Raw genomic sequence first — 15,264 nt, 5'->3', positions numbered from 1 at the left:
TCTCTTGGCCTGATGCTGACTTCAATTCAGCGACAAAAGATAAGATTAAAATAAAAGAAACTTAGCACTAAAAAGACTATTAAAGATTGTTTAATAAAGGCAAGTATATCAGAAATTCATATGTGTATTCACCACAAGAAAATTTTCTTGGATAATAATGGTAAACTTAGTTATTTAAAAAATGCTGATTTTTAAGCATCAATATGAAAGCAGCCCAAGAAAATAAATAAGTGAATCAACATTATTCTTGCAAGATGATGTTACAGGGGCTATCAGTAGCCAGTAATCAAATTTTATCATGATACTAAGAAACCTAGTGTTTAACAAAAAAGCTCTTTTTATGGAAGGCAAAGGCTTGTACAGGCAAATCTGATCCCAACATTGGCTTCTCTTTCAACAGATTCATAAGGGCATATACTTTCACAAACCAACTGCACCCAAATATAGTCTGATTTGGTTATATGGCCAAAAGTGATAGTTATAACTATAACTTTTAAAGTTATAACACATTTCTGCTATTCATGTGTTGGTCTCTAGAATACCAGGGGTTCCCAAAGCGGGACACAGCGTGCACCTTAATCAGCCACTCCTAGAACTGAGCTACACTCACAGGCATCTTTGTTTTAGATGTAAATGGAGACTTAAAGCACACTGTGTAGTCATCAACATCTGTGAATTCCTTCTAAACTGTGATTGCTATCCCCACCCGCCCCAACCAAACAGATCTTCAAATCTTTAACATTTCAGACTCCTAAGGGCTCAGAGCAATTTAACAAGGTGAATTTATTGCAGTTTCCAATTACAGTCTGCTCAACCTACATATCAGTTTGAATCTCTGTAGTGGCACCACAATGCTTCTGTTCGATCCCTGAAATCCTAAATTCTGTTGATAGTGGGGAAGGAGTAACAGAGATGAACATTCAGAACAAGGGCCCTGGCACCAAACAGCCTGCTTTTTTTTTTTTCATCTCTCCCTCCATCCTAGTTTGTTTTTGTTTTTGTTTTTTTCATTTATTTTTATTAGTTAGAGGCTAATTACTTTACAATATTGTAGTGGTTTTTGCCATACATTGACATGAATCAGCCATGGATTTACATGTGTTCCCCATCCTGAACCCCCCTCCCACCTCCCTCCCCATCCCATCCCTCTGGGTCATCCCAGTGCACCAGCCCCAAGCACTTGTCTTAGGCATCCAACCTGGACTGGCGATCTGTTTCACACTTGATAATATACATGTTTTGATGCTGTTCTCTCAGATCATCCCACCCTCGCCTTCTCCCATAGAGTCCAAAAGTCGGTTCTAGACATCTGTGTCTCTTTTTCTGTCTTGCCTGCTTTTGAATCCCCACTTTGCTGCTCACTACTGTATGAAGAAAGCAAGTTACTAAACTGCTTGGTGACTCAATTTCTTTTTTAGTAAAACAGCCACAATAATAGTTCTGTTACACATGGTGTAATGACTATGAAAATGGTAACTACTGCTATTTACTACCAGTAAAAAAGTATAATTTCATAAGCCACTTGAAATCCAAGGAATTAGATATCTCAGATCCATTTATTCAAAAAATACTATTGTCTGAGGACATTGTTCAGAGTGGGGCCACAGATTTCTATGATCCAGTCATCAAACTGCAGCAGACTAAGTGTCCAGACCCTGATTCTTCTAAATATCCCATAAATTAGAGAGAGTTACACACAAAAATATGAAAAAATTTTTTAACCTTAATGACCTTTTTCATTCAATCATTCAGTTAATCTGATTACCTGACTTAAGTCACCGTGATCAGTAATAACAACTACAGCACTAGCTATGTGCAAAGAACTGTACTAAAGCCTTTATGTGCATTTTCTTATTTAATACTCATAAAAACTCTATGAGTTAGGAATTATAATTATTCCCATCTCACATATGAGGAACTGAGGTCCCAAAAGAGTTAAGTAACTTTCCCAAGTTCACACAATGAGTAAGTGGCACAGCAGGACTTGAACCCAGGCTCTCTGGACCCAAGCCCTACACTACACTAACTCCTCATTGGGGGTTATCTTAGGGTATGTCCATTATTTCTGAACCAACTACTGTATCTATAGATTTGATATTGATTGGCACAGTCTGAGCCACATGATCACCCAAAAAGTCAGAGGAAAAATAAGTTCTCTACAAACTATTTGAAGTGGAAATTCTCAAGACCAGATGGTGGTGTCTGGATTGAAGAACCACAAGAATAAGCAGGCAAAGGATACAGCAGTTCCCAGTTATCCGTGGTTTTGCTTCCCACAGTTTCAGTCACCCAAGATCAACTATGGTCTGAAAATATTATATTGAAAATTCCATAAATAAACAACTCAAGTTTTAAATTGCACCATTCTGAGTGTCATGATGAAATCTGGAGCTGTCCTGCTCCATCTTTCCTGAGATCCTAACCATCGACATCATCTGCCTACACCCAGTCAAAGACATCATCATGGTCCAATGACCCAGGATCACCAGAAGCAGATGATACTCCTTCTGGCTTATTGTCAGAACATCAATAGCAGCCTAATGTTAAGTCACAATTTCTGTTGTCATTCACCTCATTCATCTCATCACGTGAGCATTTTATCACCTCACATCATCACAAGAAGTGTGAGTAGAGTATAATAAGATATTTTTAGAGAGACTATATAACTTTTATCACAGTATATTATTATAATTGTTCCATTTTATTATTAGTTACTGTTGTTATCTCTTGTGAAAGTGAAAGTGTTAGTCACTCAATCGTGTCCGACTCTTTGCGACCCCCATGGACTGTAGCCTACCAGACTCCTCTGTCCATGGAATTCTCCAGGTAAGAATACTGAAGTGGGCTGCCATTTCCTTCTCCAGGGGATCTTCCCGATCCAGGGATTAAACCCAGGTCTCCCGCATTGCAGGCAGACTCTTTACTGACTGAACCACCAGGGAAGAGCTGTTATCTCTTACTGTGCCTAATTTATAAGTTAAACTTTATAAGTATGTATGCCTAAGAAAAATATAGTATATATAAACCAGTACTTTCCATAGTTTCAGCATCCACTGGAGGCCTTGGAATGCACACTCTCTGGATAGAGGGGGATGACAGTGTAAATGAAAATAAAAGTTCAAGGTAAATGCCCCAGGTCCTGGCCTGCCTTGTAGCTCAGAGTTCAGTTCAGTTCAGTCGGTCAGTTGTGCCTGACTCTTTGCAGCCCCATGGACTGCAGCACACCCGGCTTTCTTGTCCATCAACAACTCCCGGAGCTTGCTCAAACTCAAGTCCATCAAGTCGGTGATGCCATCCAACCATCTCATCCTCTGTCATCCCCTTCTCCTCCCGCCTTCAATTTTTTTTCAGCATCAGGGTCTTTTCCAATGAGTCAGTTCTTCACATCAGGTGGCCAAAGGATTGCAGTTTCAGATTCAGTATCAGTCCTTCCAATGAATATTTTTCAGGACTGATTTCCTTTAGGATTGACTGGTTGGATCTCCTTGCAGTCCAAGGGGCTCTCAAGAGTCTTCTCCAACACCACAGTTCAAAAAGATCAATGCTTCGATGCTCATCTTTCTTTATAGTCCAACTCTCACATCCATACATGACCACTGGAAAAACCATAGCTTTAACTAGATAGGACCTTTGTTGGAAAACTGATGTTTCTGCTTTTTAATATGTTGTCTAGGTTTGTCATAGCTTTTCTTCCAAGGAGCAAGCGTCTTTTAATTTCATGGCTGCAGTCACCAACTGCGGTGCTTTTGGAGCCCCCCAAAAATAGTCTCTCACTGTTTCCGCTGTTTCCCCATCTATTTGCTATGAAGTAATTAGACCAGATGCCATGATATTAGTTTTCTGAATGCTGAGTTTTAAGCTAACTTATTCACTGTCCTCTTTCACTTTCACCAAGAGGCTCTTTAGTTATTCTTCACTTTCTGCCATAAGCGTGGTGCCACCTGCATATCTGAGGTTATTGATATTTCTCCCGGCAATCTTGATTCCAGCTTGTGCTTCATCCAGCCCAGCATTTCACATGATGCACTCTGCATATAAGTTAAATAAGCAGGGTGACAATATGCAGCCTTGACACACTCCTTTCCCAATTTGGAACTAGTCTGTTGTTCCATGTCCAGTTCTAACTGTTGCTTCTTGACCTGCATACAGATTTCTCAGGAGGCAGGTAAGGTGGTCTGGTATTCCCATCTCTTGAAGAATTTTCCACAGTTTGTTGTGAACCACACAGTCAAAGGCTTTGGCCTAGTCAATAAAGCAGAAGTAGATGTTCTTCTGGAATGATCTTGCTATTTCAATGATATAATGATGCTGGCAATTTGATCTTTGGTCCTTCTGCCTTTTCTAAAACCAGCTTGAACATCTGGAAGTTCACAGTTCATGTACTGTTGAAGCCTCCCTTGGAGAATTTTGACATTACTTTGCTAGCGTGTGAGATGAGTGCAATTGTGTGGTAGTTTGAGCATTCTTTGGCATTGCCTTTCCTTGGGATTGGAATGAAAACTGACCTTTTCCAGTCCTGTGGCCACTGCTTAGTTTTCCAAATTTGCTGACGTATTGAGTGCAGCACTTTCACAGCATCATCTTTTAGGATTTAAAATAGCTCAACTGGAATTCCATCACCTCCACTAGCTTTGTTTGGAGTGAGACTTTCTAAGGCCCACTTGACTTCACATTCCAGAATGTCTGCCTCTAGGTGAGTGATCACACTATTATGGTTATCTGGGTCATGAAGATCTTTTTTATATAGTTCTTCTGTGTATTCTTGCCACCTCTTCTTAATATCTTCTGCTTCTGTTAGGTCCATACCATTTCCGTCCTTTATTGTGCCCATCTTTGCATGGAATACTCCCTTGGTATCTCTAATTTTCTTGAAGAGATTTCTAGCCTTTCCCATTCTATTGCTTTCCTCTATTTCTTTGCACTGATCACTGAGGAAGGCTTTCTTATCTCTCCTTGCTATTCTTTGGAACTCTGCACTCCATGGGTATATCTTTTCTCCTTTGCCTTTAGCTTCTCTTCTTTTCTCAGTTATTTGTAAGGCCTCCTCAAATAACCATTTTACCTTTTTTGCATTTCTTTTTCTTGGGGATTATCTCGATCACTGCCTCGTGTACAATGTCATGAAGCTCCGTCCATAGTTCTTCAGGCACTCTGCCTATCAGATCTAATCCCTTGAATCTATTGGTCACTTCTACTGTATAATCACAAGGGATTTTATTTAGATCATACCTGGTTGGTCTAGTAGCTTTCCCCACTTTCTTCAATTAAGTCTGAATTTGGCAACAAGGAGTTCATGATCTGAGCCACAGTTAGCTTCCGGTCTTTTTTTTGCTGACTGTATAGAGCTTCTCCATCTTTGGCTGCAAAGAATATAATTAATATGATTTCAGTACTGACCATCTGGTGATGTCCACGTGTAGAGTCTTCTCTTGTGTTGTTGGAAGAGGGCATTTGCTATGACTAGTGCATTCTCTTGGCAAAACTCTGTCAGCCTTTGCCCTGCTTCATTTTTTAGTCCAAGGCCAACTTTGCCTGTTACTCAAAGTATCTGTTGACTTCCTACTTTTGCATTCCAGTCCCCTATAATGAAAAGACATCTTTTCTTGGTGTTAGTTCTAGAAGGTCTTGTGGGTCTTCATAGAACCGTTGAAATTTAGCTTCTTCAGCATTACTGGTTGGGGCATAGACTTGGATTGCTGTGATCCTGAATGTGGCTTGCAGAGGCAAACCTAAATCTGGAAGTCCTGACAGCTCATGTAGAGTGAGTTGCCTTCCAGTCAGAGAAACCTGGAGTCATGGGCCCAGTGTTCTTGTCCTAGGCTCACCAGCACACAGAGACAACTTAAACCACTAGAGAAGACAGTACTTCTGCCATCTCACCAGACCTAACAGCCAGTTTCTGGACTTTGACATTCTTCTTTTACTGGCACTAGAGAAGACAATACTTCTGCCACAACTTACCAGACCTAACAGCCAGGTTTTAGACTTTGATATTCTTCTCCTACTAGCACTGAGTCATTTCCCCTTATGTTTTGGACATAGGAAATTTTCCTTTGTGTACTTAGGGGGCATTCTATGAGCAAGACTGCTCATGGCCCACCACTGTAAGGAAAGAAACGACGAACAGGCAAAAGCAATGTGAGAAATACAGGTAAGTAGAATGTGACAACAACAGGTAGGTTCAATATAATAACTACAAATAAATGTTGTTACCCAGGTCAGTGCTTGTGTAAAACTGACACAAAGAAATTGAGCAACTGCTATGATTATCCAGCTAAAGCACAGCAAAAGTCCAGGCAAGAACTCCTGGGTCCTTTCATATTTTCTTTCTACCACACCTTTTCTCTACACTTTTTTTTGTTTTGGCCGCACCACACAGTTTTCAGGATCTTAGTTCCCATACCAGGCATCAAATCCAGATCTCAGCAGTGAAAGCTCAGAGTCCTAACCACTGGCTTGCCAAGGAATCCCTTTCCTATACCTTTAAGTTTGCCTGGGATTGAGGGCTTTCCAAAGATATTGAACTTCCAGTGCAAAAACTGGAAAAGTCCTAGGAAAACTGGGATGAGTCAATCACCCTGCCATTAATCCCTACATAATTGTTCCATCTTCACTGCCTTCTTAACTGAATTCATTTTTTTCACAGATTTTACTTTCCAGTTACCCACACACTAGTGAATATTATTAATCAGGTTTTAACCACAAGATTTGTGGCTCCACGCCTCAATTAAAGCTTGTGGGTGCTTGAGACTTCTAATTATTTTCAGGGAATTTTTTTTTTTTAAGGGGAAAAAAAAAAGTGAAGTCAGTCATTTCCGACTCCTTGTGACCCCATGTACTGGGCTCCTCTGGACTCCTACCAGGCTCCTCTGTCCATGGGATTTTCCAGGAAAGAGTACTGGAGTGGGCTGCCATTTCCTTCTCCATTTAAAAAGGGAGAAATAGTAAAAATTTTCTTTGTGATACATATAGTATAATAGTTGGCAAACTAGAAAAGAGAGGGCTCCCTTATCACTGGTCATTTTTCAAATCCTATGAAGAGAAGCCAGAGTTGTCTTCCAGAGGCAGTGACTATTAAAGGAAGATCTCAATTCTTAAACCTTTGAAAATCACAAACACACACACAAAGGTAAGAGGATGGAGGGGGACCCAGAAGCTGATCCATGCAGAAGTGGTCGGAACACTCAACTTGCCCCAGGACAGAAAGCCTGGGAAGCTCTCCCAATAGACTCTCCTAAGAAACAGCCAAGGCCTGGCACTCCGGAGTGCAGGACACAGGTACAACACTTCACAGGAACCAGAGCTCCCAGAGTGGGATTCTTCCTCATGTTAACAGCAAGATGTTTTCTGTTTCAAGTAACTGAACACCTGACTCAAACTGGCTTGAGCCTTAAGGAAATATATTACCTCACAAAACAGGGGTGCAGAGTGAGGGCAGAGTTCAAGTTTGGCTAATTTGGAAGCTCAACAATCAGGGCCACATTATGACTTTCTGGTCCCTGGGCAGTTTTACCTTCTTGGGCCCTTTTCTCCATAAAAATTATATTTTACAACTGCAATAGTATAGGGACAAATATAATCCAGACTGGATGATATTTATTTATTCCTTCTGCCTTTAAAAATTAAAATATTGTGGAGAGGACTTCCCTAGTGATTCAGTGGTTAAGAATCCACCTGCTGTTACAGGACACATGAATTCAATCCCTTCTCTGGGAAGATTCCACATTCTATGGGGCAACTAAGCCCAGGCATCAGAACTACTGAGCTCACCTACAGCCTGTGCTCCACAACAAGAGCGGTCACCACAATGAGAAGCCCATGCACCACAACTAGAGAGCAGCCCCTTACTCACCAACTAGAGACAGCCCTCAAGCAGTAACGAAGACCCACCACAGCCAAACATTAATTAATTAATTAATTTTAAAAAACACTGTGGAGGACCCCTAAAAGTATCATGAGTTCTAGGGTCAGTTGGCCCTCTGAACAATCCATCAAGATCCAGGTTCTCTCTGTGTGGCTGGCCACACAGCATGTATGACCTTTTTATGCTCAGGCTGACTTACCTCTGGGCTGTGTTACGGCTGCCAGTGGCAATGGAGGCAAAGGGCTCCACTGTTCTCCAGTGTGGGCTTAGGAGACCTTTCACCTAGGAAAGAAATCCGTTCCCTCAGGTCTGATTGGTTGAGGTGGGACAATGGGCTATCCTGAAACAACAGCCAGAGAATGCCATTGCTGATTTCATTACCTTAGACCCGTCAGGAGATGCCCTATTGTAAGGAATATCTAAAGAATCCTGGGTTAAGTTAAGATGGAGGAACAGTCTACTATAGCCTATCACACTATATATTCTAATATCTCAAAATAATCATTCACCTGTATTTGATATTTACCATGAGTTTCTTACCTAGTCCCCACAACCTTAAGAAAGAAAGTGTGTTATCCTTCCCATTTTATAGAAGCAGGAACTGAGGCTTATAGCGCTTACAAGATTTCCCAAAGGTAAGATTTTGTAAATAGTAAATAGAGGTCAAAACATAAAAGAAAAAATTGCTAGACTTCATCAAAAATAAAAATGTTTGCTCTGAAAAAAACAGCTTTAAGAGAATGAAAAGGAAAAACAAAGACTGAGAGAACAGATTCAAAAATCTGACAAAGAACTTGCAGGGAGACTATATTTTTTAAAAAGCTCTTACTATTAATAAGACAAAAAAAAAAACAAAAATAAATAAACGAAAGATTTGAATGGGGTCTTCACAAAAGAAAACACATTGGTGGATAATGAGCATATAAAAAAGTTCAATATCATTAGATATCAGAGAAATGTAATACACAACCATGATGAGCTACCACTTACACACCTGCCATAAAATGGCTAGCATTATAAATTGCTGACAATATCACAAAGAGTTTCACATACTGCTGGTAGGAATGTAAAGTGGTATGGCTACTTTGGGAAACATTTTGGCACTTTCTTATAAAGTTAAACATACCTATACCATATGACCCAGAAATTCCACTCCTAAGTATTTATCTAAATGAAGGGAAAATATATGTTCACACAAAGATTTCTACATTAAATGTCCATGATGGCTTTATTCACAAACAATCCAAATACCCACCAATACCCATGAACAGATAAACAAACCAGGGTATATCCACACAGTGGAACGATACTCATTAATTTAAAAGGAGTGAACTTCTGATATACCTAACAGCAAGGATGCATCTCAAAAGTATGCTGAGTGAAGGAAGCCAGATGCAAAAATGTACATGTTCTAGGATTCCATTTACATGAACTTCTGTTGGAAAATGACAGCAGGGGAGCGAGGGTGTAACTAAGGAGAAAGATGAGGAAGCTAAAATAGTTTGTGTGGAAGATGGTGGTGTCAGAGGCCAGTATGGTCATGAAAGAAGTGATGAGAAATTGTTCAGTTCTGGATACATTTTAAAGATGGAGCCAACAGAGTTTTCTGAAGAACTGAATGCAGGGTGTGTGAGAAAAAAGTGAAATCAAGGATGACTCTGTGACCTTGGGTCTAAACAAACGGAAAGATGAAACTGCTGTTCATTAAGATGGTGAAGCAGGTGGGCAGAGAAGGCTGGGACGGAGTGAAAGTCAGCAGACTGTTCAGTCTGAAATGTCCACTAGGTGCACAAATGAAGATGGCAGATCAGGAGTTGAATGTACAGGAACAATTCCTGGCTGGAGATAGAAATTTGGGGTTTTTAACCCCTTTTTTCCTGGGGAAAGGGCTAAAGATAGGTAAAAAGAACTCAAAAAGTAGAAGAAAATGTCTAGACAGATCTTCTTACTGTACAAAAGCAAAGATACAATTTACTAAACTTTGGAGGTCACTAATGACTGGGGAAACAAACATTGGAATTCTGGCACCAAAATCTTCAATACTATTAACAAAACCCCATACACTAAAATAACTGTGGTGAAGCTCCTCTAATCTTGTCCACTGTTGTGTGGCTTGCAACCAAACTGGCAAGGCTGGCAACCTACTACATACCCCAGAGATAAGGACAGAGGCTTCCCCCTGGCAGCCTCTCTCTCTCTCTTGCATTCCCTATCATTTGATGCCCTTTGGTCCGCAGGGAAAGAGAAGGAGCTGTTGGGCAGAGCCTCTGCCCCTGCTGAGGGGGTGCTGAACCAACAACTTCAACTTGCACATTGTCTCATTCATGAAACTGTATTTTCTTCAGAAGTCATAACTGCCTTGGAGGCAAACTATTAATCTGACTTTAGAGCTGGAGCTTTCAAAGATAACCACAATCTGTGTGGTATGACTTGAAGAAGCCAGAAAAAAAATTTTTTTTCTCTCCAAATTCCTGAAATTCCACGATTAGTATGAAAGGTGAGAGCAAAATATCCAACTTGGAATGACCAAGGTTGGGGACTCCCACAAATGAACCAGTGGAGAGAGGAAAAGCAGTAGGTGATAAAAGGAAGGGGGGCGGGGGGGAGTGTGTTTGAGAGACCAAAACCAAAGCAACCTCAAAATTTTGTGTGAGTTCTACTTGGCCTAGTCCCAACACCTCGCACACAGTAAGTCACAAATATTTGTTGAATGAATGCTCTTTTTTCTATATTTGAGGAAGTAGACACTCCCCATCCCCCCCCCCCCAAAAGTATCTTAAAGTAAAGGCGAAAGAACTAGTCCTATAAATGGGGTTAATTCACTCTCCTGGGATTCACTTATTGTTAAAAAAAAAAAAAAAGGCAATTTCTCAGGACGCTCGCAAGCTCTCTGGGAGAGCAGTTTTCCACTCCGCGGGGCAAGAGAAATTTCCCGGGAGGCTGGAGCATCACCAAGGCCTATTCAAATCCCAAACATCACATGCCAAACGTGCCATCTTCTGCCTAGAGCTCCGGCACGTCTGGGAACTAAGGTTGAGGGGCCGGGAGGGGCGGGCAGGCGGCCCCGGGAGGAAGGGGCGCAGACCCAGCTGCGCGGCTCGCCCTCCCTCCGGGTTTGCAGCGCTCAGCTCAGCCCTTGCGCCTCCCTCAGCTCTCTCCTCCGCCCCCCCTTCGCCCTCCCCTTTCCCTCCTTTTCTCCTCCTCCTCCTGCCGCCGCGGCCGCTGCCAGACCTCGCCAGTTCAGACCCACGGGGCTGCCCTCCCCTGCGCTCTCCCCTCGCTGCCCGGGCCCGGAGCGCAGCGCGGCCGCGCAGGTAGGAGCCCCGGAGCGGGGGTCACACCAGCGCACCCAGTGCCCGCGGGGCCGCGCGCCGAGGAGTAAGTGGGGTGACCTGAGGGGTGCAGTGAACCTGAGAACTGCCCCCATACAGTGCAGGATCTCTCGGGCAGAGCGGGAGGTGGAGGTGTGAGGTCTCGGAATGCGATCTGTCAGGATGTGCGAGCGCTAGGTGACATCTGTTTGGATGGGCATGTGTGTGCGTGCCGACAATCAGCCGACAGGGCTTTGCCCGCAAATGAGGTTTTGAAAATTTCAGGGGGGCCAATGTGTGAGGTTCAAGCCGCACCTGGATTCCACCGGAACTGGTTAGAAGCTGGAGCACTGGGCAGCTCCCCAGAGACAGCCGCCTGTTAACATACTGTTAAGAAAGGGGACCTCGCCTCCCTGGGGACGCCTGGCCGGCCGCCCTGAAACTGGTACTTCGGGCTGCGGCGTGGCTCCCCAGTTCCGGCCCCAGGCAGACCCGATCCTGAAGGTAGCATTTCGGGGACCGAGACACCCGTAAGGCACGAGGGTCCTAGACGCTTGGGCTGCTCCTCTACACCACCTGGGGCTTTTAAACAAAGCTGCTCGCAGAGAACGCGTGGAAATGCCACTTGGGAGAGTTTGCGCTGGGGAATGTGAGAAGTTCTGAAGGGCAGGTATTTTACTATGGGAGGAGATTGCTCCGGAGTTTCGCTGTGGTATTTTGTTTTGTCTTTTTTTTTTTTTAAAGTTTGAAGCCAAGGTAATTCATATTGGTTCACAAGTTTTTCTGCTGAACTTTGCAAGGAACTTAACTGGAGGTGAGCTTATAGGGAAAGAACCTTCAAAGGAATATGAGATTTGCTGCCCCACTTCCACCCTCGGAAAAAAAAAAAATGCAGCGTCACCTTTGAAATTAATTACCCTGTATTCTTTCTCTTTCACCCCCTTTCTCGAGCCTATTGTAGGTGCAGTGTAAAATGCGTACCTTACAGCTTTTGTGTATATTCATCGTAGCCGGACAGTGTAAATCTAAATGTAATTCTGCAGCCGTCTTCAGCCTTTGGTGTCCCGTTTGGCCAAAGGAAAGTTGAAGAGGGGGTGGGGAGATGAGAAGTAGATTAGAAGTTGTGTATGACGGAGCCTCAGCCTTCTCCACCTTCTCTACCTTGCTCGTTACTTTACAGCTGAAGTTTTATTTTCCTCCGCTGCAGATGCTAAGCATCGGTTTGTACTGTGTTTTATTTGAGATTCACGATGTTGAAAGCCCTTTTCCTAACTATGCTGACTCTGGCGTTGGTCAAGTCCCAGGACACTGAGGAAACCATCACGTACACGGTAAGGGGGAATGGAATTTGAGATAAGTGCGGTTCAGTGGGATTCTGTGGCACAAGGGAGACTTTATCCAGTCCTGCCAGTCTATGTGGGCTATTCTCTGTGGAGGGTAATAAATTAAACCAGCGTTAGCAAGGTTCACGTTTAAGATACGTTGTAAATAGCCAGTCATTTCAAAAGTTCACTTAGATCGCCATTTGAGATAGGGAGCAAAATGTAAGGATTTATGCAAGGCCAAAAAGGGAAACTCCTTTAAAACAAAAATCAAAGTAAGCTACATGTTTGTGAAACATTCAGCATATTAATGAATATAAGTAATTGGAAAATATGAATTACTATATACATGCAGATAAAACCAGAACTCAAAGAGTAAGATTCAAATAGGAAGGTTAAATATCACAAAAGCCCATCACCTCATTTGTGCATGTGACTTATGTTCTCATGTAAGTGGATTTTCTCGACTTTATAAAGGCTATTATTCACTTACAATCTAACTGATAGCTCATATAAATGCCACTCAGATAGACATGTGTTACCAGGATGCAATATTTGGTAAAATGCATTGTGTGAAATTTGGTTTTGTATTTTCTGATTAGCATATCTGATATTTCCAAGTAATTTTTATTAATTAGCTAATTGTATGAGTACAACCAACATTGAATAAAGTATTGAAAATATCATCATCTAACCACCCTTCCCCACCACTGCCCAGAATGGACACGGTGAGAACAGAGGGCAGTGCTTACCTCACTTCTGGTGAGTTCGTTTGCCCTCTGTTTTGTGTTTTCTAGTCTTTAATCAGTGTTGTGAGGCAAATGACATTTGTCCTGGATCAGAATATAAAAAACATATTTTTCTACTTGCTCCCAACTTAAAATTAAGTAATCTTACTCAAAAGAATGTGGAAAATTTTTGAAAATAAAACTCTTAAAAGTGAGCTAATGTTAATTACTGATAATAAACATTATCTCACTTTTTTGATATCGTATTATCCCTAGAATGTTAGTATTCATCTGGCAAATGTTCCTTGTTGTCCAGATCAACTATAAATCAAATGGGGCTTAGTATAAATATTTTGTTAACTTAATGGTAAATGTAGTTGCTTCCTCTGCTGAAGATAAATAAAGCAAGAGAAATGAATACATGTGTTGTTTATCTTCAGATGAAATTGTTTTGTTCTTCAGGCTAAACTTACTACCTTCTTAGGGAGTTAAAATTAAATTAGCTCCCCCCTTTTATATTCATGTAATAATAGATTTTATTGCTTTTACAACTGCTTATCTTGTACTCCCTTCCCTTTGCTAATCACCTAAACCTTACTCATCTTTAGCAGAGAAAGTTCCCTGTGGTTTAGACACTGTAGTTTTAAGACCACTAACTAGGGTTCACCATTAGTATAACAGGTTTCCCAGATATGACACCCTTTCTGTGCCAAGATTAAATCTATTCTCTTTTAAACTGTATATGGCTATTAGTTCATGGTTGAAGGACAAGATGTAACTTTTTTTTTTAGTAACTCCCTATGGAGACACTATCTCTTCATCCTCATAGCAAAGTATGAGCTAAATGGCATGCTCTTACTTCTACTAACAGTAGAACTGAAGATCAGAGAGGTATCTAAATTAAGACTACACAGCCAATAAGTGGTGAAACTAAATTCAGTCCAGGCTTGTTTAATAGTGATCCATACTGAATGTCCTAGAACTAAAAACCTAAAACAAACTTCAAGTCTCCTCTATTTAGCATACAAATTTATCCAGTGAACTGCCATTTTGCCTGGCTTGAATGATACTTTTCAGAAGGATTAGATCATATCCACAAGACAGCCTCATATTCTCCTTTCATATTAAAGATAGGATCCAGTCAGTTATGTATTCATCATGTACCTGCCCTATGCATAAGCAATTCTCATCACTATCAAAAGAATTCAAGCTTATTTGTTTACTAAAAAATTTCAGAACTTAACCTTGGGGAATTTACCTTGAGAAAAGTACTGTTGAAAAGTACAAAGAATTATGCAGCTTATACATGTTGGTAAAGAAATACAAAAGCAGAGAGGTAATTAATGTTAATACTGGCAACCCACTCCATTATCCTTGCCTGGAGAATCCCACCGACAGAGGAGCCTGGTGGGCTACTGTCCACAGAGTTGCAAAGGTTTGGATACAACTGAAGCGACTTAGCACATGCTGCCTTCAATGAGCGACTGGCTTATTGAAGAAGTTAGAACTTGCTGCTACTTCTTGAAGGAAGTGAGGACTTTGGATTATTCTGGAAAGGTTGAAGAGGCACCTGAATCGGAAAAGGTGGCATAATCAAAGGCTAGAAGGGAACATAGCCAAGTCAAGATCGGGAGGTGACAAGAATTTGGGTGCTGTGAGGGAGAACCTAAAGATGGTAATAGTGGAAGATGAGGGGTCCATAGGCCCCTGTGAGCTCTTAGATGGAGGAGCAGTATAACCAAGAGAGCAAAGAAAGGTTATTATAGAGGCTTGTGTGCAGAATGCAGTGATATGGAGACCAGCTAAGGAGATTTGTCTTCTCATGAGGTCGGGAAGGCTTACACCAACATGGGAGATATGAAAATGGACGCAAAAACAGCAGAGCTTGAAGGAAAATAATGGAAAAGTTGATGTTAAAATTGTTATCCTGGTTCCTGAGAAATGTGGTAGTGCCTTGGACAGTGTTGGTAAAACTAGAAGCATTAGTTTGGGAGAGAAAATGAGTTTAGTTTTCACCTTATTAAGTCTTGGAAGTCAGT

General features: G+C 41.6%; 1 protein-coding gene and 1 long non-coding RNA gene across 4 annotated transcripts in view; one reads left to right on the top strand and one right to left on the bottom strand.

Moving 5' to 3' along the window:
* Positions 1 to 15,264, bottom strand: part of LOC110147518 (uncharacterized) — a 445,714-nt gene that overhangs the window by 176,496 nt on the left and 253,954 nt on the right. The window lies entirely within an intron of this gene.
* Positions 11,069 to 15,264, top strand: part of EFEMP1 (EGF containing fibulin extracellular matrix protein 1) — a 70,512-nt gene continuing 66,316 nt past the window's right edge. The window contains exons 1-2 of one of the 2 annotated variants that reach the window (XM_020909028.2): positions 11,069 to 11,178; positions 12,419 to 12,506. In XM_020909028.2, the coding sequence (XP_020764687.2) occupies positions 12,426 to 12,506 (81 nt within the window). In that variant the 5' untranslated portion in view covers positions 11,069 to 11,178; positions 12,419 to 12,425. Of the gene's footprint in view, positions 11,243 to 12,418; positions 12,507 to 15,264 lie in introns of both variants that reach the window. The other variant, XM_020909029.2, reaches the window with a different exon arrangement.

The sequence above is a fragment of the Odocoileus virginianus genome, chromosome 2 (assembly GCF_023699985.2).
Source record: "Odocoileus virginianus isolate 20LAN1187 ecotype Illinois chromosome 2, Ovbor_1.2, whole genome shotgun sequence".
Classification (NCBI taxonomy): domain Eukaryota; kingdom Metazoa; phylum Chordata; class Mammalia; order Artiodactyla; family Cervidae; genus Odocoileus; species Odocoileus virginianus.
This window is presented reverse-complemented; position numbering and strand designations above follow the sequence as displayed.